Source organism: Vulpes lagopus, chromosome 10 (genome assembly GCF_018345385.1).
Source record: "Vulpes lagopus strain Blue_001 chromosome 10, ASM1834538v1, whole genome shotgun sequence".
In the NCBI taxonomy this organism is placed as follows: Eukaryota; Metazoa; Chordata; class Mammalia; order Carnivora; family Canidae; genus Vulpes; species Vulpes lagopus.
In genome coordinates, this window is record NC_054833.1 from 46,207,502 (window position 1) to 46,234,053 (window position 26,552).

The following is a 26,552-nucleotide window of genomic DNA, read 5'->3' on the forward strand; positions in this document are numbered from 1 at the left end:
ACACCCACAAACATGGAAAACTGACCAGAGCTTTAAGAAATCAAGAGAACATTTCCACCATGGAAGTAATACTGCAGCAAAAGTTGCAAAGAGAGTCATGTAGGTAAGAGTAGGACAGTAACAACAACAAAGCAGGGCATGAGCAGTCTTTACCCAGAATATTCTAGAAAATGGTTGAAGAGAAGCTTGGAAAGTGGTTTCATTGACAGCCATACTTTTCTCCCCTTCTATGTGGTCTAAATTTCTCTATGTGGGAAATGTTCTTTTCTTTTCTTTTCTTTTTTTAAATTTATCCATGACAGACATAGAGAGAGAGAGGCAGAGACAAAGGCAGAGGGAGGAGCAGGCTCCACGCAGGGAGCCCGATGTAGGACTCGATCCCGGGTCCCCAGGATCACATGCTGGGCATGAAGGCAGCGCTAAACTGCTGAGCCACCTGGGCTGCCCAGAAATTTTCTCATTTAATTGTGTCACCAGACCAGGAGACAGTCCTCTACAGAGAATATTCTTATTTTGCAGTGGCTCACAACAGGATTGATGATGGGAATTTCTCAGATGCCCAGTTCTCTCTCCAAGGGGAGGCACATAGACTCCAGTGCAATTAGACTGTCTCCCTCTGAAATGTTTTACTCTGGCACCAGGACAAAGTTAGAGTGCCACCTATAAGCCATCCAGACCTGGGGTCATGCTGAGAGTCCAGGCTTGCAGAGGAAACAGATGTTGTCTGGGCAAGAATGGAAAGACAGCTAGGACAAGAAGACCCTGTTTTGCAAAAACAGCACCAAGGGCAATTACAATTATTGTTCTCATCAAAACATTTTTGCTTTCCTTCTACCAGGTATAAGGGCTCATTTTCAGAGCTTACAGAATGAAACTGGCCATAGCCCAAGCCTTCTTTGGAGCTTAACTGGACTTACGGTCTTCATCTCTGAATGAGACAAATAGAACTTCTGAGTCCCGGGGGCAGCACTCACTTGAAAGTCAATTATGTCCAGAGTGAGATACTCAAGATAAGGAAACTTCTGGAAAATGGAAGCTTTCCTGGGAGTAAACCTATTACTTCCACTTATAATGATGATTCTCTTAACCTCCCTTGATGCTCACTGATACATCTCACCTCCCCCTCCAGCCAGGTCTAAATCAGAATGACAGGGAAAGATGTAGAAGGGCCAAAAGAATGAGATCTGTAGTTGCTCAGGAGTGGCTGCTTCTCTCTCTTTACCCCAATCCCAATGGGTCCATGACTTTGGGGCAAAGAAACACCTAGCCTGGGGCAGCACTAGGCCATTCCCATGCCACAGGAGGGAGGCATTTCAGCGAGATGTGCACTTGACTACAGTCCCCATGACATGGAAGAAGGTAGGATACAAAGAAAGCTTATCAGACACTAGGTTTGATCACGGCAGCATGTTCATGTGCAGAAACTAGGATCAGTGCCTGGGGACAGGCAGTCAACTCTTCAATATTAAACAGCATTAAATATTTATAGCCACAACCTGAACACATGAGTTATGTGTTCTGAATAATTATCATTTCTGGAAGACTAAGAGGATCGGGTTACCTGATTAAAATACAGTATATAGGATTGCCATGGTTTACATTTATATTATTAGAATATCAAAATTTCCTCTGGAGAAGAGACATAAGCTATTTAAAAAATATTTATGGATTTGATCCTTGAACTTCATCTAAAGCATACTGGTTTTTATTCTACTATCTGTCACTTAATCACACAAATCAATTAAAAAAAAAACCGATAGGCAAGATTGTAATTAGGGTCTTGGGTATGTAACATTAAAATCTTAAGATTAATATTTAGCTTCAGTGTTCAAACAAAGTCCCACATTACCCAAGCTGAAGCAAGTAGTCAGAGAAATCTCAAAGGCTAAATGCTACCGACTTCTAAAAAACATAAAACCACTTGTGCCAAATCATGCTAATCTCATAAATTTAATGCTGTATGAAAGTAACATATGTGTTTTAGCAATTTGGGCAAACCAGGGAGAGATGTCATCTGTATTGGTTTGACATGAAATGGGATGTGACCATTTACTAAAACCAATCATTATCAAATAAGCGAGCAACAAGATGAGTTGAGCTGGAAAGGGCTGAGTGGGTTTTTAGACCACTAACTCTGTGACTTTATGACCCAAAGCCACGTCAACCAGGTGAGAGTCAAAAAAAAATCTCGTCATTCAAAAATGCCTGGCCTGGGAATTGGAGGGATTTATTTCTGTAATTATAATTACCTGGATGTGATTTTACCAGCACCAGCAAGAGAGTAAGATCCAATTTTAAGAAGTAATAAGGATTTGTTCATCCACTCCCAACACAGCTTGCTTGCTCATCCTAAAACAACACTATTGCTAAGTAATGTCTACCACTATCGACCTATTCTTTAATCGAACTATATGACTAATTAGTTTAGCATGTCTGGTTATTGAACTGCAATGGTGAGTTAAACTAGAATGTTTTCAACACTAAGGACTGGCTAGTGGTCAGGTAAGCTATACCTCTTGCTTCTCTGGTCGAGTCCACGAAGCCTGGAGAGAACAAGATATAAAACACAACAAGAGAGCAGTAAAATTTTACAACATGTTGCTTCAGAGAATTGATGTATCACACTGCATCTCGTGCACATGCAGCTGCTTTTTTTTTTAACTCAGAACTTTGTCCAAGGCCCACTTTCAATGGTGTGTTTATTACCCAATTTAACTCAGGAGTTAGCGTTAAGCGTTTACCCCCTTACGCACAGTAAGATGTGTAATTCAAAGGAGAAGGCTTTCCTAATCTTTGGTATTCATACACAGGGATGCCAGCAGACGTATTCGACTGCTCCTGTTCTAGGAGGTCTTGAGCAGCTCTTGCAGCATTTGGTGGCACTACTAGTACAAACCATATAATCTAGAGATACTTGTAAGGTAGGTTTCCTCCTTTGGATTCTATCCGACAGCTAATCGCAAAAATGCTAATGCCATTTTGTGCTCATGCATTTTTCTAACTCGTTGCATGCATCCTATTAAAAATCAAGTTTATATATATATTTTTTTTTAAAAAAAGGAACTAAGAAAGGAGCAGAGAGGTACATTGGGAATGGCAAACACGAAGTCCTTAAAGTTGTAGGTCGCAAAACTTTCAGGACACCAAACTCTGAGTGCTCTGGGAGCTCCAGTCAGTTCGTAAGGGCAGAGAAATGCCCAGATGGCATGCAGGCTCAAGCGTGCACCACCGTCATCAAACATGGCATTCGCAACGGAGTGAGTCAACTCAGAAGCATAGAGGTTTGGGCATTTTCCTGCCCACATCTAGATATTTTACTTATCCGGCACACTTGGGAATCTACTATGCTTACAGTTTTTTTCTGTTTTCATACCAGGATTCAAAAACATCATACCTGCATTGTTCTTTTTATTAGGTGGCATGACTGCCTGGTTGTCACTGATGTTCAGATGGAGAAAGGAAAGAACAGATGCCAGAGACACAGCAGTGCAATCCAGGAAATGCAAATGAGTTAGCAAACATTTAGTAAGAGTCCACTAAATGCAAAGAGCTTTTGTGAGAAATGAGGAGGGACATGTTGGGTTATGTCACATGATGTCGGAACGAAGAAAATGTGAGAACAGAGGAAAAGAACATGCACAGACCAAAGTGACAGTGGGCCAACATGTCAAATGTGGTTGCCAATTCCACATCACCAAGAAGCTTGTCTGTCACATGCCAGGGCTGCAGGAATCAAGTTATTTTTTTAAGGGCTATATCATATGGAGTTATTTGTTTTTCAGATCTGGCTCTCCGAAATCACTATGGTTTTGTGGCTTTTAGAATAATTAGTTGCTAGTAAAAAAAAAAAAAAAAAAAAAAAAAAAAAAAAAAGGCTTCCAGGAGCCTGACCTCCTGCCTGGGTGTCTGGTGAAATGGTAGGATGCACATTGGCCCTGATTATTTAGTGATTGTGTGGCTCACTTTAAGACAATCTGATATGCAAGTGTATACACATAAAACATATTAGGATATAATTGGGTAATGCTCCAGAAATTTCAAGTTTCAGGTTCTTTTAATATTCACGTTTATTAGCTCACACACAAGTCTGTAGGAACATGTACATAAACTAACATGAAGCATCCCTACAGCTATCCTAAAGTATTACCTTTGCTCACACACAGAATACCCCAGACTCTAACCGCTCAACGCAGACAACTTTTCCAGTGTTTATATGTGGGCATCTAGGTCGTATTAAAGAGGAATTCTTCCCAGTGACAGAAAGATCCAGTTTCCAGTGAATCCAGAATTTCAAAGGTCTATCTCATTTGTGGGGTTTGTGGGATACTCTACCAGTGAAAGCCTCAAGATTCACGAAATTCCATTTTTTTCAATCTAACTCTTTTGATCTCAACTCTTTGCCCCTCTTCTTTCCTTAAATATTAAAGTTTCAAATGAATTTCTTTACCAGTCATTTCAAAGGCATGTTCAAATAAGAGGTTCAAATAAGCACACAGAGAATGTGTTCTGCTAGCGACAGATTGTGCAAATCATCCTCCAAAGGTCTCTCGCTCAGTATGTAAATGGGACCTGGAAGTTAGCCCCACTCACTTGCATACCTGGCAATACTGAAAATGAGTCTAGGTAGGATGAGCAATGAAATGATGTGGATGTGCCAACTGTCTTTGTATCTGCATTATCACAATGACCTCAAGACACATGGATCAAACTGACCCATTACGATGTACAACTATGGTTTGTTTTCTTCTCTGGTCGACATAATAGAGACTAAGAAATGTATTAACTTTCAGACAGCCGATCTACCCTCATGGTCTTAATGACACAAATTTAGCTTAGTTAAATTGGCTGTTGAGAAAAACCAACTCAACTAGCTGAAGCTCAGCAGACTATAATCAATCTCAAAGGAGCCATTGGACTATACCTAGAGACATGATCAGTTAGGGTATGACGATCGGGCTCAGTACACTGGTTTTTGCTTGCTTTTTCCCTCCTTCCTCTTTTTAATGAAGAGGAACATCAGGATGGAACATTAGAAAGTTACTAACTCGGTGCTTGTGGTTGAAAGTCTTTTCTTTCCTCTTCTCTTAAGAAGGGTAATACTAGATGAGTACTAGACTAAGCAAGGAAGCAAAAGACCAAGCTGCTTTAATTAGCTTATACTGTAGCCAACTTTATTAAAGAAATCATTGAATCTCCCACAAAGGTCATCAAAATCATGAGGAGCAACAAGGCATGAGGTGCTCTACTTCCAGAGCCAGTGAGGACACTTGAAGGGCTCTGCACTTGACCTTGTCCCAGCCAACATTTTTATCAGAGGCTGGAACAAAGATGTTTCACATAAATGCTCATATGAGGTTAGAGGCACCAGCTAATGCAGATGCTGGGCGGCAGCTGCCTGGAAAGGCTACTGAACTGCCTGCATTTGGGCCTTGTGAAGTGGGCTCACCACCGACTGTTAGACCTCATTACTTTAAAAACACATAAACGAAACAGGAGGGTCCAGATGTCTTGAAATGCCCTAGACCTACAGACCTCTAAGGACAGCTCAGATGAAAGTCAGACTTGCTTGGTTAGAAAGATGGACTGAATTGTTTCTCAAGCCAGGAAGAGTTTGTGTATGTGGCTTTTCTGGTAATCAAAAATGATTAGAGGTGGCTCCTGGCATTTAGAAGGAAGGAGACTGCTGGTGCTAAATATCTTGCAATGGCCAAGACTGTCCCAGGAAAGAAGAGCCTTCCCAAGTTGCCATAGTCACCCCACTGAGAAACATCGGGTTGCAACAAACAACACAATTTTTAGCAGAAATAAACACAAAATTCTGCATTTTTGGCAAAGCAATCAATTGTATAAGAACAGGATAAAGGGGTATGTGGCTTAAATGCAGTTCACATAAAAAAAGAGCTGATAAAAAAAAGAGCTGAGCATTTTAGTTGACCACAAGCTCAATATGAAGCAAGAGAATGAGGAAATGGCTCCAGGGATAAAGTATTAGCTGCATGGCAGTGTCCCGAACAAGGGAACGGTAACTGCATGGAAATCTGCATTAGTTACACTGGGCACAATCAAACTTTAGGGGAGCGCCAGTGCACTGAAGCTGTCTAGGAAGGGAACCCTAGACGTTAGAAACGGGGAAGACCAGCAGGTGTGTTTAAGGGAAGATGAGTGAGAGTGATGGAAAATCCCAGAGCTTTCGCACAGAGGGCTGAGTGGCAGAGGTGGGAAACTGGGAGGTGGAAGGGGGAGGGAGGCAGATCTTCCTCATCATCAGTGTTGGCCAACTGCCTGCAGAGGACAGACCCTGGCACCCTTTGAGGAGGGGCCACGAGACTTTCCAGCAAATAGGCTGGAGAGTGCCGGCTGAGACTAGACAATGGGGACCCTCCTTCCTGACTTCTAGGATCCCAGCATTCTGTGTAGTCTAATTCTCAGGAGCCTTCCTGACTTCAGAGGTTACATACAATCATCTTTTTCTATCTGCTTCGTGTATCCTGATATTTAAAGGAAATTGTTTTCTTTCACTCCCACAATATGGTGACTCTAATCATCTTGATGCCTGATTAGATATGTTGCAGGTGGAGGAGAACACGAGGGGTTGCTGCCAGATAAAAAAAGCTGAGCATTTATTACCCAGAGTCCAGCCAACACGAATAGGCCATATTCCTTCTCTTAATTATTAGCTATCCATGGTATAAGATGGACATCGAGCTTCTTTATATTAACATATAACTAATAGAAATGGCAACTTTTCTATTTAGGGTTTCACACGGGCAAATACGTCAATATGGTGTCCTATCACTGGCTGGTTTGGAGGACTTGTTCTAACATGGATTCACTCATGTTCTGGTAACATCAAGTTCGAGTAAATTTGAAGGCAGTCCGTAGTAAAAGAAACCACAACACAACCTATGTGGCTGGGGTTAGATTAATTATCTCTGATTGACAGAAGTGATCCACACTGATAATTGAATTATACAACACCTACTTGGTCTGAGATGGTCTCTGCTGGATGCCTTTTGTCTCAATAGTTAGTAAGTATGAGTGTATATTAATGCCTGGTTATTTGTTCTCATTCTGTAAAAATTAATTCACAGATATAGGCCAGAAGTGCCCACCTATTAAAGAACGTAGGGTAGGCACAAATCTTAATAACCCTTCTAGTCTACCTTAGCTGTAGAGCTATTCCTAGAAAAGACACTGAATTTAAAAGCATCATTCATCTGGGATAGATACTATTTCTGTCCTTCCTTGTAGGTCAACGATGTGCACTAGGTCACTCTGGACAAATCACAAGCCTGATGTAGAAAAGTCTGCCGAGCAGCAGCCCTGTGGTTTAAGCCCTGAAATGTACATTCAATCCACATAACACACACGATGGGAGCTGAAATCTGAGCTTAGGGTTTAATTCCAATGTTGATAAAGAAAGTATCCAAGTAAACACCACATTTCTTAATCCAGTTGGTTTTCACAATATCGAACAGCATATGTGAGTTTCAAAAATACTTAGCAGTTCCTTGGGTTTTTGTTAAGTTTAATTCAACTGTGGAGGTAAAACTTGCAAAAAATAATGGGCTTTTTGGAACAGCAATTTCTGTTCCTTTTGATTTAGTTTTGTTTTTCATTTGTGGGGCAGCAATCAGATCCTGAAATGCAAATCCCAAATGCAGCTCTGGTGTTTCACACTATCTCTTTTCGACTTTGAGTTTACCCTCTGTAGGGGTTTCCGTTTAGGCAGGCAGAAGAGTGAAGATCTATTCATTTTTTGACATTCTGGTCAATAAGCAATCAATTCTAAATGTTCTTTAAGGGTAGGCCCATTACTCTTGAAAAGGTGACAAAGCTTTGGCCAACTAAAATGAAGCTCATTCCTACAAGGTATATGAGATTGGAGAAGTGCCATAAGAGGGTTTAAGGTGGTTTAAAACCAAGCTGCTTCTTCCTGCTGCGTTTGGCTCACACTCAGTAGCAAAGGGCTGCATGATGTGGGGTTACCTCAATTTGTATATACTGTCAATAATAAAGACAGCTTTCCGGTGACCTATAAATCTATGTGCTTTAACGCTAAATCTTCCCAATCATTTCAAATTGCCAGGAAGGTTGCTACCATGTGTTTAAGCTCTCAGTGAATGTATCACAGAACCCTGTGTAATCATCACGCAGAAACTGCTAATTATTTTTGCCTTCAGAACAAAATGATATCCAAACGTGACCGAAAATACAGGCAGACACAAAGGCAACCAAGCTTTTGTGCATAGAGTGCATGTACAGCATGAGTCTACGAAACACAAGGAAAAGAATTAATAGGGCTCATTCTGAACCCTGCTATTTCCGGGAGACATTTCCTTCGGTGCTCCTGAGATGAGGACAGCTGGACCACCAGGCTCTTGGCTTCTCCTTGCTCCTCATAGCTCCATAATCCTGGGTTTGAAAAGCACTACACCCCTTTTCTCCCCAGAATGTCTAACTTGACCGTGCCCACTAACATCACACCCCTATACATCTATGCAAGAAACTGTGGCCCTTCCACTGCAAGGTGAACTGATCAAGCCACAGCCAGGCAGGCTGGAGGCTGGAGGCCATGGGACCTGGCATAGCCTCTGGGGCCCGCTTCCCATCTTCCAGCTCACCGAAGAGAAGGGGCCATGGGTAGACACATCTGCTTTGAGCCTGCATCCCATGGCCCTGAAACTCTTGGGTGACACCATACCTTTTCTTCACTGCTGATGTTTCGGGTAGATGTCCTCCAGGTGATAGTGGGGATGGGGTCTCCCGAGGCTTCACAGGTCAGAGTGACTTGTTCCTCCAGCTCCATGGCGGTCTGGTTCTCTACATAAGTGATTTTGGGCTTTGCTGAAAAGACAAGACATGTTCATGAGTTTATCTGATTTTTTAGCTTTCTGGGTTTAAATTATAACATGCACCTATCCAGCAAAGGTTATGTACTTACTAAGTCTAAGACCCTATTCTAGGTGTCATAGGAGACACAGAACTGAATCCCCAATGAATGTACAATGAGCAGGCATGTGACAGCATTGATGTGAAAGCAGTAACAACAAGATCCCACAGAGTAAGACTGCCAAGGGCAGAGACTGGAGAAGGCAGGGGAGGGGGGGTGGGAGGGGGACGCCAAAGAAGAGCATTCCCTGCTTGGAGCATTCACGAGGAGAAAGCTTTTGGGCTGGGCCGTGAGATTGTCAGTGCGTGGAACTCTGGGATAGAGAGAGTCATTCTTGATGACTCCTTGAATGAGAGCAAAGTAGGAAACTCCTTCTGTAGGAAGGAAACTCCTTGAATGAGAGCAAAGAAGACAGAACGTGTAGGAAACTCCTTGAATGAGAGCAAAGAAGACAAAACGTGGGTGGAGGGCAGTGTGCTGTGAACAGATCTGTGCATCTCGGCAGAAGGAGGCTGTGCTGGGCCCTGTGGGCCCCGGCACAGAGTCCTGGCTGCCTGGTTAAAGTGATTGCTTTGAATGATCTCCTGGCGCTGATGGAGGCCCACTGGCAGTGTTTGATCAGAGGAATGAAATGACCATTTGCACTTAAAGAAGGTTAATCTAGGAAAAAGCTCAAGATGATTTAGAATAGAGAAAACCCTGAGGTGGGGAAACCAATTTGGAAGCTCTGACAGCACCCCAGATGTGGTGTAATACAGTCTCCGAATCGGGGTGGTCCTGGGGGAGGGGGGGCACATGGAAGAAGGGCAGCTTGGAGAGAGGTGCTAATGGAAGGTTTCACAGCAAGTGCCAAATGGACAGCGGGCTTAGGAGGCATGGCAAAAGTCAAAAGAGGGAAGGAGAAGGATTGCAATGACTCTGAGCTTCTCACTGACTAGGAGAACTGTGTTAGCATTGACTCAGGCGAGGATGGGTTGGGGGTTGGGGAGTGGGCTGGGATAGGAAGGAAAAGAGATGGGTTCATTTTCCAAATGTTTTGGGTAATGCAAGAAAACACAAGCATTCGAAAGCAGAGTTAAATGTTAAAACATTAGAGAAAATTGACTTCTCCTGATTTAAAACAATTATACTCTGAAATTGCGAAACCTTCCATAGAAAAGAAAAGATAACACTGCACAAATGTAACTTATTTCACTAATGGAGGAAAATACGAGGCTGGATAGATAAACAAAAAATAAATAAATCAAATTTATGGGTAATTTTTGAAAGAAGTGCACTGCCTTTACATTCAAATTCACACGCTGCTCCTGAGTAGGTGAATGAACTACTGCCTATGTACTTCCTACAGGCCGAGACCCTTGATTCTGCTTTAATGAAGGGAAAACAATGACAAGGCTGTGCATTTTCTGTAGCAAATATCTGCTTCTATATAAAATTATCCATATAGGTCAAATATTCTGCTACAGTTAATCTGTACTAAGCAGCTTGCTTGGCAAATCCTTTTTTGATGGCAAGCGCACAGGCACGTCTCAATCCAATGTGGCCAAATGATCACAAATTGGAATTTATGGAGTTCACTTGAGTGAGGTTTTCCCATAGGAAGGTTTTGTGTCTATCTTGATGAGTGGGACTTTCAAGGTGGTCACGACTCACACTGAATAGACTAAGTGTTAAGTGAGGCTAGATAAGAGGTTTTAGAAAGATAAAATAAAAGTTAAATTTCTACACTGCTAAAATCACAGATTGAAAAGTGCTAAAAAAATAAAAGAAAATTCAGCCAAATGACTGAATTCACTGAACTGAACAGTTGTTTGGAGGTCTGGAGGCAGTCACGGGAAGGCTGAATTTTTTGGCCTCTTGAAACCTAGATGGATATCGTGACCTAGACAGTGTTTGCCGGCCTTCTGACCCCTAGCACTTTGTCCTGGCATCAAAAGGTGAATAGAAGAGAGACAAGGGATAGTTCACATCTATTAATATTTGCTTTAGTGGTTCCTTTTCCTAGAGGGTTACCGAGGACGCACTGTACGAATCTTTAGAAAAAAGCAAACTATATTCTTACTAAAAACGTTATTAACAAGAGCTAATTTTGTATGGTCTACAGAGGGCTGCTGGAAGGAAGGCAAGCTTCTCACTAATGACCTAACCTGTCAGCACTACAAAAGCAAGGCTATTGTCAGAACTAATTGAGGGCTTAGAATATCGCCTTGGAGTTAGAATATCAATAAAATCAGGATGCTCTTGAGAATGAAAAAGGGATACTCTAAACAATCACCCTGGGACAATGGGCATCATTAGGCAAACAGGGACAGCTGCAGGGTCACTTCCCTCTGCACACCAGCATCTAGAGGAGTAGCTCCAGGTTTTGTCTTCAGATGGTACTTACACCATCTTAATTAGCGTCTGTTGCGGGGCCCTTGACTTTGGATCCCTGTTCCATTTTCCACCTGCTGCTATGGGACTTAATGCTTCAGATCATTCCATCCTACTTCTCCCCACAGACCCTCCCGTGAGCACAGCTGTCCTTGGGAGTCTCCCAAGCACACTGGCTCTCCTCTTCTGGCATGTCCATGGCTCTGCGCACTGCAGCTGAGAGATGGTTTTGTCTATTCCCATCCCAATCCAGGCTCCTGCATCCCCAACCCAAGGAGGGCTTGTGGGGCCCTTCTTCTCTGAATGGAGAGGCTGGATATGACCAGGTGCACCTCCCTTCAGGCTTTAAAACTCATGCAGGCTGCTTTGGTCCGAAGGGGTCAGTTAAGCAAACCCACTGGTGAACCTGCCTCAGCCCACAGCAGCAGGAGACCTCAAAAGCATTTGTGTGAGCATAATAGGGATATGTGGAGACGAAAATACTTTTCCAGAAGGGCCCGTGGGGAGAAAAGCGATGGAAATTCACTGCCAAATTTAAAGAAAGATAGGATGTAACTACTTAGTAAAAAGAGCTCCTGGCTGATAACTAGGGCAATGCATGCTAGAACAAGTCCCTTTCTTAGGGAAAAATGATGTCGGTAAGGTACAATTATGGCAGGCTCTAATTTAGATGTGCCCTGTACATACTAATTGCCTTCCCGTCCTGAATCACAGGGGTTCTGAGCCCTTTTCTACTATCCGAACTACTGGATTCTCTGTTCTTCTGCCTCACTGCTGCCAACTGGGCCACCGCTGGGGAACCTGCCCCATTTCTCCCCTAGTGCTGGAGGTCCCCATGGCAAGCCAAGGGGAAGGGGAGGGACAGACAGTAAAAGAAAGAGGGAACCCTCCCTGGCTAGCCTTCCCCACCCAGGGTCCTGGCCCTCCTACCAATCTCCTAAACCAAGGGAGGCCAGAGGAGGAGGGAGAGGAGGTTATGAATGTGAAATGGAGAGGAAAAGCCATGTGGACGTGAGGGACCAGGTTACTCCAAGGAGTAGCCAAGGAGGCTCTGTGAACTCTCCCTGGATATTGTAGAGGAGGGCTCTCATTCTGGAGGGTTCTGGGGAGGGAGTCTCTAGGAGTCTGTGGTTTACTTACCTGTCTCTGCACAAATCTAGCCATCTCTCCTCTCTTTGTTCTTCTGGATTAGCATCTATTGTCCAGGCTGCGGTCTTGGGGAAGAAAGTGTGTGTGTGTGTGTGTGTGTGTGTGTGTGTGTGTGTGTCTCAGGACGGGATGCTGGGTGACGGAGGCAGGTGGAAAGACAAATCTTGCCTTGCCACAGTTCCTATATCCGACACTCCCTGCCTCGTTACTTCCTCCCCTAGACCTTATCCCACTCTTTAGTCTACACTGGCCCCTGACTCACTGCCCATGTCTCCGTCCTGGGCCAGAACCAGAAAGGCCTGGAAGAGAAAAGGAGATCTGTTCCTGACCAGCCAAACCAGAACTGAGTGTATTTCCACAGAGAAACCATGCCATCCATGGTGAGGGATATGCTAACTTCAGTATTCCTAGACATTCCATCTGTAACTCAGAGGCAATGTGTGTTAAGTTGAGCTTTGTGGAGTAGTAATTCTCCACTGCTACCTCAGGGCAAAGGACTTACAAGCCAACTGTATGGGCTGGAATCCTGGCTCCGCTGGGTAGGTCACCCAATTCTCTGGGCTCAGTTTCCTCATTTGGAAAATAGGAACAATTATGAAATCTACCTCACAGCGTTGTGCTGAGGATTATGAGAGTCAGTTTATAGACAGTACTTCACACAGTGCTTACATACTCTAAGCACTTGCTCCATGTTGGGTATTATTATTTCTTTATGGGGCTAACATCTAGGACTTTCCCAAGACAAGTGATGGTTACTCATTTCAAGACTCATCTCCTTATCATATGAACTATGCTGCATTCACATCAAACAAATTGCTCCTCCTTCCCTTATGCAAATAGAGAAAAAAACTGTCAAGAGTATTTTCCGAGACCATTAGTTTTCACTCTCCAGTATATCCAGTTGATGTGAACCAAACTGATAACCTGTTTCTAAGCCCAACTGTTATGAATAGAGAAATAAGATTCATCTATGATTAGCAAGTCCAACTGCACAGAAGCACTTAATCTTTCAAAGGGCTACAATCAGGCCAAATAAGCAGGTCCCAAGCAGGTTCCCCAGGCACACACTGGAGTGACCTGGGAACCACATGAATCAGAGTGCCTCTCTGGCGCCTAGTTAGACCACCTACAGTGGACCAGCTTACTTGTCTATTTTTTTTATTTTTTATTATTATTATTATTTTTTTTTGAGAGAGAAGTCAGAAGGGGCAGGGAGAGAAGGAGAGAGAGAAAACCCCAAGCAGATTCCATGCTTAGCTTGGAGCCTGATGTGGGGCCTGATCTCAGGATTCAAGAGCTGGATGCTTAACTGACTGAGCCACCCAGGTGCCCATGTCTTTTTTTAAAACACACGAAAAGAGAACTGCTGAGAGCCATAAGATTAAGCATTTCTCTGCCACAAATTCTTTTCTCAAGGTCAGGTCAAAATGCACTTCAGTTCTAAATGAATGGAAGTTAACAGAGTTTATAAAGACAGAGTAGAGACACAGGGGCTCCCCTCGTGATTTTGATGGCACCACTTCACACAGGCCACGGAAAGAAGCAAGGGAGACCCAGCTAGCCAGCTGGCTGGTCACTAATGTTTACCATGGCCCTTCACAAGACTGGCACTGTTTGGAGTGGCAGAGATAAAGCAGGAGAGAGAGAATAACCAGCACGCTGCTCTCTCGGTGTTTATACACTTTGTGGGACGTTTGAGACAACAATCCCCAGAGCAAATATGTAAATAAGGCCAGTTCAGGTATGACAGGTGAGGTGAAGAAGACACGGTAAGACCCATGGAAGTACTCAGTGGAGGTGGGTGGGGGGCGGTGGTGCGTTAGCCAGGGCAGGGCAGGAAGGATTCAGAGAGCAGGCGGGTTGAGTTAAGAGCTGAACGGTGCAGAAGGAGGTGGCTCAGAGCAGGTGTCGGGGAATGACATTCCAAGCAGAAGAAGTATCAAGTGCAATGTCTTGAAGACAAGGAACAAAGCTCAGTGTTGCCTGAGCCACAGAAGGAAGGCCCAAGTGGTTGGAGAGTTTTCAGTGTGGAGCAAAGTGGAGGAAAGGTGAGGCTGGAAAGGAAGGCAGGGGCTGGCTCAGGTTAGGTCTCACGGGCCAGGGCAGGGAGTCTGGGTTTGATTCTGCTTGCAACAGGAAGCCATGGGAGGATTTTAAAAAGAGGACTGGTGCTTGAGGTCATTCTGGCTACAGTAAGGAGGAGCTGGGGGGAACACGAGGTGGCGGCAGGCTGCCAGCTGGGAGGCTGTGTCACTGACCAGGAGAGGGGGAGGATGGCATGGACTCGGGCTTAGGGGGTGCAGCTGGTAGACGTGGTTGCACCTGGAAGAGACTCCAAGGCAGAGAGGACGGGGTCTTGCTGGAGGACTGAGTGTGCAGGGTAAGAGGAAGTGTGGCAGAGCAACGACCTTGACCCCCACCGTGCTTACCAAAGACCTTGAGGTGGATGGACGCATCCTGCTCTCCAGCCTTATTCTCGGCGATGCACACGTACTCCGCCTCATCGTTCTTATCCACCTTCCTGATGGTCAGCTCAGAACTGTCATCGCTGAAGATGTATTTCTCGTCTTCCTTGTTCTCTATCTGTTCCCCCTCCCTACACGGTGCAGAAATGCAAAGTGCCACAATTTTGACCACAGAAGTCAGATGTTTGCTTTTAATCTGTTTCCACAAAATGCAGACTGAGCCCATGGGAAAGACTCGGTCCTCGCAGAAGGTCAACACACCAAATTGTACTTGCACATACACTTTTAATTTCTCTACCCAAACCTTTGTTTCTGTCCAAGGGCTATGAACTGCCTACGAACATTCCAAAGAGGGCCTCCGAGGCCACGCCCTCTGGCTCGGCCCCACTGGAAGGGATCCAGTGCACAAGGCAAGAGAAACGTACAGATAAGAATCCATTCTGCACCTATAGCTGATATTCCCAAGCAGCCTATACCCGTTCCACTGAAACGCCAACATGGAGCAGGCTCCATGGTCCACCCTCCTCCACTAGGCGGTGATGGAAGGCATGAGCCAGTTTCTTACTTTGTCCAGCTCATGGTGGGCTCTGGGAAGCCTTTGGCATCGCACACCAGGGTGACGGACTGGCCGAGGTTGGCGGTGGCATTCACTATGCTCTGCCTGGCCTGGACGGTGGGTGGCACTGAAGGGAAAAAAGAGCTGTCAGGGGTGGTTGTGAAAACCTGGAGGAACCCAGTGGCCTGGAGAGGAGGCACCTCTAGGGGACCTTAGGGTCAGAGGGTCACAGCCTGGAGGTCAAGAGTCCTGGGCAGCTGTGGAGTTAGGATAAGGGATCTAAATGCACATGTGTACTAAGTAATTATTCTAAACAGAATAAATAAGTCACCCACAAACATGCATCAGTGTTTTTCAACAACACAAAATATCGTTATATGTACCGTAATATATTATAACGTCATGTCTCGATAACATAGCTTTAAAAGCTACATTGATATGTTTTATTCCTCTTAAAATAGTCTTCAACTTACAGTAGATATTTATCATTATGTATTTTCTCAATCAATGCATATTAATCTTACTACTATCATGGTTAAGTGGAACTTGACATCCAAAAGGGGGCTCTTGATACTGGAAAAAGTTGAAAACGCCTGTGCTTGGTGGTTAAATGGTTAACACCAATTTGAAATGCACCAGCTCACTGAGTGACATTTCTCTGGGACTGTCACAAACACCCTTGTGCACAAACAGTTTTTACCAAAGGAATGAGAGGGGGAGAATTTGGCAAAAAATATATATCAATAGCCAAAACAATTCAACCACGATTTGCTTATTTTCTTAGTACTGACATTATGATTTCCTGTAAACATCTTGTAAATGTCAGCTCGATTCCACGGGTGTGTTTATTTGACACACCGCAGATTAAGATTAATAAGCCCATGGCCGGTGATTCTGACTATTCTGAGGACTGAATTGATTATAATATTTTCTTTGCACATTGAATCAAGGGACTAACCTCATGATTATGGTAGCGTCAAGGACAATGAAGGATGAATAAGAATTTATTAGAAAGCAGGGGGAAAGTTTCTCGTGCCCTAAGACAATGAAGGACATTCAAGAATTGCACTAGAAATCCCCGGAGTTGAAGAGTTGAGGGAGACCCAAAGGCAAGTGTATTAAGAAAAAACAAAATAAGCCAAAGGCTATACCAGCAAGGGGGTGGGGGCTCAACTAGATGGATGCATGAGGTAGAATGGGATTTCTTTATTTTTTTTCTTTCTTTTTTATTTTTATTATTTTTATTTTTTAAAATTTTGTATTTAAATTCAATTTGCCAACATATAGTATAACACCCAGTGCTCATCCCATCATGTGCCCTCCTTAGTGCCTGTCACCCAGTTACCCCCCCCCCCCCACTTCCCCTTCTGTAACCTTTTGTTTGTTTCCCAGAGTTAGGAGTCTCTCATGGTTTGTCTTCCTCTCTAATTTTTCCCCACTCAGTTTCCCTCCTTTCCCTTATGGTCCCTTTCATTATTTCTTAAATTCCACATAGGAGTGGAATTATTTCATAGATCAAAGAGGAGGTTACGGAGGACGATATGGCGGAACCAGGTTGTAGGAATGGAGAGAGGAGGAAGACCGGATCTCCTCACCGTTCACAGTGACCTGAATGTCCTTGAAGTTGATCTCTCCCCGTGCCAGGATCCTGCCCTCGCAGCGATAAGTGCCCTCATCTGTTTTCTTGATGTCCCGGATCTGCAGGTAGTTGTTGGACAGGACTATGAATCGGACTAGAAGAGACAAGAGGTGGGTTCATCCAAGGGTCAGTCAGAGAACTCTGGCATCTGCAGCAGGTTGCAGGGCCCTTCTTCCTCCCTAGCTGCAATCTTCTGGGATGGAGGTGGGGCGTGGGGGTGGGGTGGGGTGGGGGTGGGGCTTGACGCTGTAATCAAGAAATGTGGCCCTGACAAGGACATAGAGCCAAGAGCAAAAGTCTACTGGAATTTTGTCTTTTTCTTTGAAGAGAAAGTCAAGTACCTGAATGACCCACTGGGGATCTGGAAAGTGCCTATGGCTGTGGGACACTGGAACCTGAGTTTGAGTTTGAGTGCCTCAGAGGCTGGCTGGGGAGGAACCCCTAGGGGACCCAGGGGCTTGGGGTAAGGGCAACTGCCAGGGAATTCAGGCCTCACCGTCTTTCGTCAGGATGACATCTCGGCCTTTGTGTTTCCAGATGATGGTCGGTGGGAGGGAGCTGACCACATCACACACAATCACGGCATCTTCCCCCTCCCTGAACTCTTGTGGGGTTGGTGCGTTCTTGAACATGAGCTTCTCTGGAAGATGAACAAGAGAAGATGAGGGAAAAGAGCTGGTTCCCCCCACAGACTCAGTTTTGCTAAAACCATACTGCTTAGATTCAGGCTGTGGGCAACTCTCAGTCCATATGTATGGTGGCACAGAGAGGGTCTCACACCATCCTCAGCCAAGATGCCAGGCAAAGCAGCTGATATAAGTAGGGGAATGTGGCAATCAATGTCTATTCCCTGAGCCCTAAGTTGATCACACCTTGTGTGGCAAAGGGTCTATGGCGGTAAAGGAGTACCTTTACCAAGTGTCCCTTGCCATGTGGGATGGTGCCAATGAAGTAAAAAGCACAAGTGGAATGAAATGCTGGAACACTTAGTCTACCACAATTGCTCATCTCTCCTTCCTCGGTCTCCCACTCTGACACCCCAAAGCCACCTTTCCTAGAGCAGAGAAAATTTTGAAGAACAGAACGGATGAAAGGCAGGCTTAATGGCAGCAAATACTATGCAATCAATACTGTTCCATTAGCTGTCACCCACTGTTACACTGGCCAACGAGACAGATGCACGATAACAAGGTAATGAGATGCCACCTCCAGACTGGGTTTCACTGACAATGGGAACTGCCTGCTGTGAGTGCCCTAGAGTGTTCAGATAATAATCCCCCACACCCCACCGAGCCTCTGGACTCCATTAGCAGCAGGGGACAGTGATACAAGAGGGAAAACTTGAATTATACGATAGTTAGCCAACGCTTGGAAAAGGGAAGGGGAACCTTTAGCAGCCCTCTGGGAACTGTATAGTTTGAATCTAGAGAAGGGAGGCCAGAGGGAGTGGAAAGGAGGTAGCCCTTAGCGGGCCCTCTGCTGCCATACCACTCTGTCTGCTACCCTTACGGCCTCCTGGCCAAAGGAGAGGACAGGGAGTATAGAAGGAGACAGAGGAGGCTCTTACGGAAGATCTTCACGTTGACCGTGGCCTCTGACTCGCTGCCATCCTCGCCAGTGACCACACACTTGTAAATGCCGGCATCATCAATGTTGGCATTGTAGATGGTGAGCGTGGAGGAAGAGTCATCATTCCACACCACGGAGATCCGTTGTTGGTTTGGGGTGAGCTTCTCTCCATTGGGGGAGAACCAGGAGATGTCTTTATCTTTGGCATCTCCTGCCACTAAAGAGGAAGAGATTATTTTCAAACCACGGGAATTAAAAAGACCAAGTCCCCTCCCGGGTGACTGTGGGTACTCAGCAAGAGCTACCAAGTGAGAGGTCATCAGGCTTGATGACCAAGGAGGGAGACCATTTATGTTGAGGACATGATACTGCTTCTGTGCTTATTACGTACATAATATCGCTCACAGTGCTTGGGAAGAACTCGACAACCACTTGTGCTACTACTTCTGAGAGTACTCCTATCCTTAGTGAAGGAAGAGGAGAGGCGTTTTGTGGAGGACCTACTGTGTGCCAGGCTCTAAGTGAGGGGCTACAGCTTCACAGAATAGGGTGCGGAGGGCGCTCGTGTCCAGGATCTGAGCTCAAGGGCCTGGCTAGTCTGAGCCAACTAATATGCTTGTTCTTGACTGCTTCGAGTGTGGTCTCCAGAGAGGAAGAGACCAGCTAGTCTAGGAGTGTGGATCCCAACCAATTTTATTCTAGCATCTGCCGGTGCAAACTGGCAGGACTGTCACTTCAGCACCCCGTCTCAGACAGACAAATTCATCTCCTCAAATCCTGCAAAGAAGATAGCCAGAATCACTACGCATCCTTTCCCCGGGCACCGAAGAGGGGCAGATGCTTGCTGCTTCGCGATCTCAGACACTGAGCCAGAACAGGGGCTCTGGGCTCCTGCCGACACGGCTGCGCCCTGCCTCTCTGCGCAGCACCCTTCCCGGGGCCACGCGACCCAGCCCTGCACAGATGCTTAGTATGGAAATGAAGCTGCCTTCCTTTCAGGGCCCATCATGTTTTCAATAAATATCGCTATTTGCAAGATGTGCTGTGGGCTCTATGGCTGCATCTCCAGATCATTTAAATTGCTGTAATGAAGGCAAAGCTGGAGTGAACACATCCGGCGGCCACAAGGCACCTCATCCAACGCAAATCATGATCGCATTTAAAGGCCCCTCCCTGCCAAGAGCTGCTCGCTAAATGTCACAGTTTACACCTAGCTCAGCTCAACTTCCCTGGGTCTTCCATGATCTGAAGCCCAGTCATGCCACAGACGGAGAATCCAAAGCCTAATCTAGAGCTTTTCCTCCACGGGACGTTTCCCAATGATTATGTGAGCTGTGGAAACGGGACAAATTTTCTAGACCCAAAACAAGGACACCAGAACTGACACACCCCAGAGTTCCAGTGGGGGCCACGGGACAGAAGACTGGCATTCCCAACAGACCTGGAATACCCGGGACCCACAGCCTCATGGCAAAAGGGACACAGGTACTCAATTTCCTTGCAGGCAAGTGTCAGACTTTCCTGGATTTTCCTGTTCTGGGAGATTCCAAGAAATAAGCCTCACACTGACCCCCTGAAGCATGATTTCTGAGGCCGCACTGTTCTCCAACATCATTCACAGAACTCCAGGTGGATACAGAGCAGGGGATCTGGAGTGATTTGCTATTTTGGGAAGTGTACTGACTTTCCCCCAGAAAATCCCTAGACCTCCTCCATCACCATGCAGAAGACTGGATGACACACTTCACTGTGTCGGGGAAGCCCTTTGAGGGGGAGGAAGAGGGCCTGAGAGCTTCCCTGGCTCTCCGGTCACACTTCCGACCCTGCAAAAAAGCAGTTCCAGGCAGGGCCAGGCCAGCACACGCGGGCCACGGGCTTCTGCTCTGCCGGCTGCCTTTCCCTTGGTGCGGAGGCAGGCACAGGGCACTTGCCTTGGCATAGGAAGAATTTGGATTCTCCAACGCTGATTTCTCCTTGGCTGGGGACAATGTCCACCTGCAGAGAAACTGAAAGAGAAAACGTCCATTTGAGACACACATTAGGATTTCTGAGAACTAAACTCAGAGCTTTCATTCAAAACTGGGGTCTCCCAGTTCACATTAAGAGAGAATGAAGGGAAGATGTCATCTGGGTTGAGATCTTGTCACCATCAAAGAATCCATGGTTCCCACGCTGAAGCCAGGAATGGCCATGGTCTGGATCATTCCCTGTGGAACCACTATCAGATTGTGCGAGGTCCTCTGGGGGACTTGGGGTGATCCCCTCACTCTACATGTTTCTGACCCCATCAGAAGGCTAAGGGTCCTGCTCTAAACAGCAGCACTTCTGGGATTCATGGAAATAAGAGATCAGTTACTTTTGGGTATCAAACCTGAAGTGTCTCCATGGTTGTGACGAGGGAAGCCTGCGCCTCCAGACCTCTGACAGGGGTCTCCTACCAGTTTCCCATGTCACCGTGCATCATGACTATGGAGGATTCACTGTGATAACTCAGATGGATTTGGTTTTTTGTTTTTGTTTTAATACTTTATTTGACAAAGAGAAAGAGAGAGAGAGAGAGAACATATAAGCAGTGGGAGCAGCAGAGGGAGAGGGAGAAGCAGACTCCTTGCTGAGCCGGGAGCCTGACTTGATCCCAGGACTCCTAGGATCAGGACCTGAGCCAAAGGCAGACACTTAACCTACTGAGCCACCCAGATGCCCTGATCCAGGTGGATTTTGAAGCAGGGGATGCCAAATGCTCACCTTGCCTCATGACTAGGGGACCCACACCCCTCCCTCTGAAAGAGGAGACCACATACAACATCATCACTCCAATTAGTCAGGCGTTCTCCTGAAATGCTGGAGTCTGCGCCCTGAGGAATTCCTGTATCTCCTGGCTACTTGCGCTGAATTTTTATTTGAATATGCCCATGCTCTGTCATTCCACCCCGCCGATAAGACGAAATACATTGCGCTGGATCCCACAGATGGCTGTATTCATTCAGTTCCTCGTATATCTGCTCAGGGCAGATAACTGTTCCTCATGAAAATCTAGTTTTAGGGTAGGAAAAAGAAATGCTTTTATCCATTTGGCTTCAACTTCCTTTTGCCTCCCCTCCTCCTGGGGAAAGTAAATCTGGAAGCTAAAAGCAAAGGGACATTTGGTTCAATGCATGCAACTTCTTAAAACTGATACGGAGGGGCTGTGGCTCAACAGGCCGGGGTACCAGACTCGGGAAGCTTCCTTAGCACAGCCATTTTCTCTGCACAGCTGAGCGAGGGCCTGCTGGTTGCCATGGAGACGGGACGGAGGAGCTGCAGCAGATCTCAGATCTCTGCTCCTGTGATGGAGGGACTGGAGCACCGGGCAGAGGGGGGATCAGAGGGCCGGCACTGGGCTGGGAAGGGGGGCGTGGGGAGCACCAGGCTGGGAAGGAGAGTGTGGGGGAGCATCTGGATACTGGGGGTGCTGGAAGCACAGGGCTTGGAAGGGGAGTGTGGGGAGCACCTGGCTACTGGGGGTGCTGGGAGCATGGGGCTGGGAAGGGGGAGCACGAGGAGCACCCAACTACTGGAGCTGGGAAGGGGAGCACGAGGAGCATCCGGCTACTGGGTGCGTGGGCTCTCTCACTGCCAACAGGCCACGGGGAAGCAGCAGAGGCACAGAGAGGTGGGTGGCCTGGTGGAGAAAGGGGCTGAGAAGGGAAGAAGGGAGGGCACAAGTGAGGAGTCAGGCACAGGGTTTAGGCCGGGAGAGGAGGCCAAGTGCTCCGCTGTGAGAACAAGGGAGGGGGGATCACAGACTTCCAAATGGTGGTTTGGAGGAAACACGGTAGTAATCCGGGGGCAGCCAGCCACTCCCTCGCCGGTTTACTGCCGATGACTCATGGGGCCCGCGACTGCACCATCACAGAGCGCCCGAAGGGCTTCCCCTACCTTCCCTGAAATGCCACGTAGCACACAGGGCTGCAATGGCTCCTGAGTGCGGGTGTCACTCACTAGCTGTGCTGCTTCTGTCACCCTCCTCTGGACAGAGCGAGGTGCACTCAGGTCTACAAGGAGGGAGCCAGAAGGAATCCCAACCAGCACCACGTTTCACCTGCTCATTTTCCGGATGAGAGAGACTTCACTAAGGTCACCTCTGTTTAGGGCCAGGGTGGTGGTGGCCATAGAGCCACCTGGCTCCCAGGTAAGTATCCTTTCCATTACAACGCTTCCCCTGTGAGTAGAGGATAGTAAGTTTCTTTTCATTTGGTTTAATGAACAATCTGGAGAACCTGAAGAACAATGCTCAGATTCACCATCCCCTAACAAAATGGATCGAGCCCAGAGCACATAAGGCCCTTGGTATTTTGGGGGTACAGGCCCTGACAGAGAGGGCTACAGGCCAGCGCCATCCATCATCAGGCCAACCAAGACCTTTCCATTCTGTCTGTGGCTCATGTTCCACGGAACAATTGGCCCATGAAAGCCCAGGAGCTGTGCCCATGCCATTCGTCACCTAAGTAATGGTCCTTTCTGGAGTTTACTGGGGCATTCTTTAGAGAATTGGAGGCATATTTCTGCCTGAAAGGTTCACTGGCCCATATGCTGAGCATTAGCAGCCAGCTTCAACATATGGATCCTGTTATTCTCACAGAGCCCTTACTGCTTTGAGAAAGATATTCTTATCCCAAGTGAAAAAACAGCCTTCGTCTTTTCAGCTCTTTTCAAACAGAACATGACTCTCCAGGGGCCAGAGAACACGGCGAGGCTCAAGAGTTTCATACCCAAATGCGGCCAGTATCCTTCTCTGGGCCATGGAGAGCAATCAGAAACAAGAATTTCAAAGGAATTCCCCAGCTTAACCAGATCCCACGCACACATTCATCATCACAGAAGTTTTTTAAAGAAGACATATCCATTTAGACTCCTGGCACACATGGAAAAGATAGTATGATTCCTCCTTCAAAGCACCAGAGTCAAAGCAGGGCCAGAGGAACCCCAGACTCTCTGAAAGTCAACGCTTGGATGTTTTCCACTGTAGCACAATGGCTGATTATTCTTCCCCAAACGCTGAACCTTGAATTATTAGGTTTAATAATGGTACGTGGAAATCCTGCTCTACTCTCCAAACTCCTCCTCTCTACTTCCTGGTGCCCCGTCCTTTCTTACTCTATTAGGCTTTTCATTGTTTGCAATAAAAATTCCTGCCTCAACTTTCTGCCTTTCTCCAGTTGCACATATAAGTGAAATTTCCTAACCAGGCATAACTCATACCTTTAAAGAAACCTGGGAAAACCTTCCTCCCAGAAAGGATATCTCAACTGTTGCTTTGCATAAATGCTCTGCAATAATGCTACATGTGATTCTACTCCATCCTAGATGCGTTCAGAGATATACACTTACATGTGTGGGTGTTTGGACCCAAAGGGTTCTCATCCCCCATGGCCCCGTGCAGCCAAATCACAGGTTCTGGTTTACAAAGTGTACTCTGTTCCTTTTGTCTGATGCTCACGATAGTTCGGAGCCATAAGAAGGCCTACTTTATGGTCTTTATCCTACACAAGAGAATATTAACACTCAGAGAAGCAAAATAACTAGCCTGGGGTGACTCCACTAATGAACAGTTAAAATTGAAAGTCATCTGATTCTAAGGCTCCAGTTCTTCCTCCCACACCTCACAACTACCACTAACCTTTAGTTGGCCATCTCATAGGTTCGTTATGACCTAATAGTTACCATTTGCTCTCTTTCCAAATCATGGGCTAGAAAGAGCAGAGTGGACACACATAGTCAAGTTGCTGCCTTCATTTCTACCTTGGTTAATTCTAACCGGCCTCTTTGCTCACAGATGATCATAGTTAATAGAAATCCTATTTCACAGATGGGGAGGTGGAGGCTCAGAGCCATAGGTAATAGTAATGGTGGAGTCCAGATTCCAACCCAGGCTGGATGGAGTCCAAAGCTCCAGGTATTTCTCCCATACTTTTCTATCCCTTGTGAGCAGACAGAAAAAGGGTTCTTTTAAGAACCCTGCCCCCATCCTCATCTGATTTTAAAAAGTAAAATAAACTCAGGGGAGATTTGTACCGTTTCAAACATGTTTTCTGTGTAAAAACCTTTTAAAAATCGATGCTTTGTTCAAAGAGAGGCAAATTTGTTTAGCAAACAGCTTCAGATATAGATAGAAGTTTGGAAATGCTCAACTTTTTAGCAGAAGCAAGAGAATTTTCTTTAGTTGCTAAAGAAAAGTGAATTCGGATTTCAGTTCATAAAACATGCTAAGGCACTTATCAGGAGAGATGGAAATCTTAACCAAGGCAAAGCAACAGAGAAAAATTATTCTGATTTCAAGAAGGAGACCACAGATTTCACTTGAGTCAGCAACTCCTTGCTGCAATTTGATTTTTACTGGTTTTCTTTTGAAACAGCAGAATAAAACCCAGATCTCTCCCACAGCCAATTGAAAATATTTTCTTGTTAAGTGGTGATAAAGACACTGATTACTGAGGAAGATAGACTGCCGAAAAGCAGCAGGTCCAGAACTAAGGTAAGAAGATGCCCTGGTCACCAAGTTAAGAGAAGGGTGAACAACATAGGATTAATCTGATCAGTGATTATGTACCAGGTAAGGGAATTTTCTAGAACCTACTTAATAAGAGCTAAGAATTTTTGAAAAAGGCATCAAAGTGTCACTCTGCATTTATTTTGTTAGCTATTGTTCTAGAAATGAACCTTGAATGTCATCATACTTCACCACTTCCATGGAGAGTTGCTTTTTATTTTCCAAATATAACTGAACGCTAAATCCCTTTCATGTGACCATACCTATGGGAAATCCTGATGTCTAGACCAGGGGCATAACAACTGAGGAGCCCTCACTTTCCTGCGGCAGTTTGTTCTCATTATTAGCAAAGTACTTGAGAAAAAATACAGGATAACTTCACTACTAAACCAACCAAACTCAATGAAAGTAAAACCAAAACCAACATGGCAGTCGTGGAGAATGATTGAGGCCCAAGACTCTGGACCAGACTGTTGAGTGTGAACCCCAGCTTTGCCACTTACTAACTGTATGATCTTGCCCATGTATTTTAACCTCCTGGTGCCTCTGTTTTCTTATCTGTATAATGGGGATACACAGAACCCTCTTCATAGGGCTGTTGGAAAGACAAAATGAATTAATATATGTGAAACACTTAGAATAGCATCTGTGCATAATAAACTTTTATGCTTATTTATTATTATTATTATTATTATTAACAAATCTTTATTAATATCCCTTCCCAAAGAAAATTATTTGATCACAATTTTTGAGGGAAGCAATGATTCTTTTTATGATTTAAGATAAAGTAACCTTCCTGAATAATCCAATTGTCAGGCGGCCCAATTCCACCCTCTATACTAATTTAGGATATTCTACTTGCCAGTCACAACTTTATTGGTATAAGATGATTGAATTCAACCAAAGGCAAAAACCCAATAATACAGGCACTCCAGACAAACCACTTCACCTTAGCCTGTTTTCTCATCTGTCAAATGGAGATGATGATGAGACTGTGTTTGTAGCCAGACTGTCACGATAATTAAATGTCAGGAGAGAGCCACAGTTAAGAAGTCAGGGTCTGGAGTCAGAAAGGCCTTCGCCCAAACCCCCTCTCAGACATCAAGTAACTCTGAGTTTTTAGGAGAATCTCAGAACCTGTTCACCACATTTGTAAATGAGCATAACAACCCTATTTGTCTCAATGGGATGTTGAGGTGATTTAGAAAAGTAACGGATGTAAATGACCAAACACCAGGTCACATTCTGTTGGTTGTTTTTTAAATGGCAGTACACATAGGATAGCATTTTGAACTTATACACACACATACCCCAAATAAGAAAAAACCCCAATAATGCTTGTAGTGGGAATAAGATCATGGAAACCTCTTATAGACTAC

General features: G+C 45.4%; 1 protein-coding gene across 21 annotated transcripts in view; it reads right to left on the reverse strand.

The window, feature by feature from the left end:
• The window catches only part of NCAM1 (neural cell adhesion molecule 1), a 299,065-nt gene that overhangs the window by 44,222 nt on the left and 228,291 nt on the right, over window positions 1–26,552 (reverse strand). For 14 of the 21 annotated variants that reach the window (XM_041771641.1, XM_041771647.1, XM_041771646.1 and 11 more), the window contains 8 exons: window positions 20,576–20,650; window positions 18,643–18,861; window positions 17,572–17,715; window positions 17,032–17,169; window positions 15,446–15,563; window positions 14,845–15,011; window positions 8,705–8,847; window positions 2,514–2,543 (listed from right to left, as the gene is read on the reverse strand). In XM_041771641.1, coding sequence (XP_041627575.1) covers window positions 2,514–2,543; window positions 8,705–8,847; window positions 14,845–15,011; window positions 15,446–15,563; window positions 17,032–17,169; window positions 17,572–17,715; window positions 18,643–18,861; window positions 20,576–20,650 — 1,034 coding nt within the window. The remainder of the gene's footprint in view (window positions 1–2,513; window positions 2,544–8,704; window positions 8,848–14,844; window positions 15,012–15,445; window positions 15,564–17,031; window positions 17,170–17,571; window positions 17,716–18,642; window positions 18,862–20,575; window positions 20,651–26,552) is intronic. The other 7 variants (XM_041771648.1, XM_041771642.1, XM_041771652.1 and 4 more) reach the window with 1 other exon arrangement.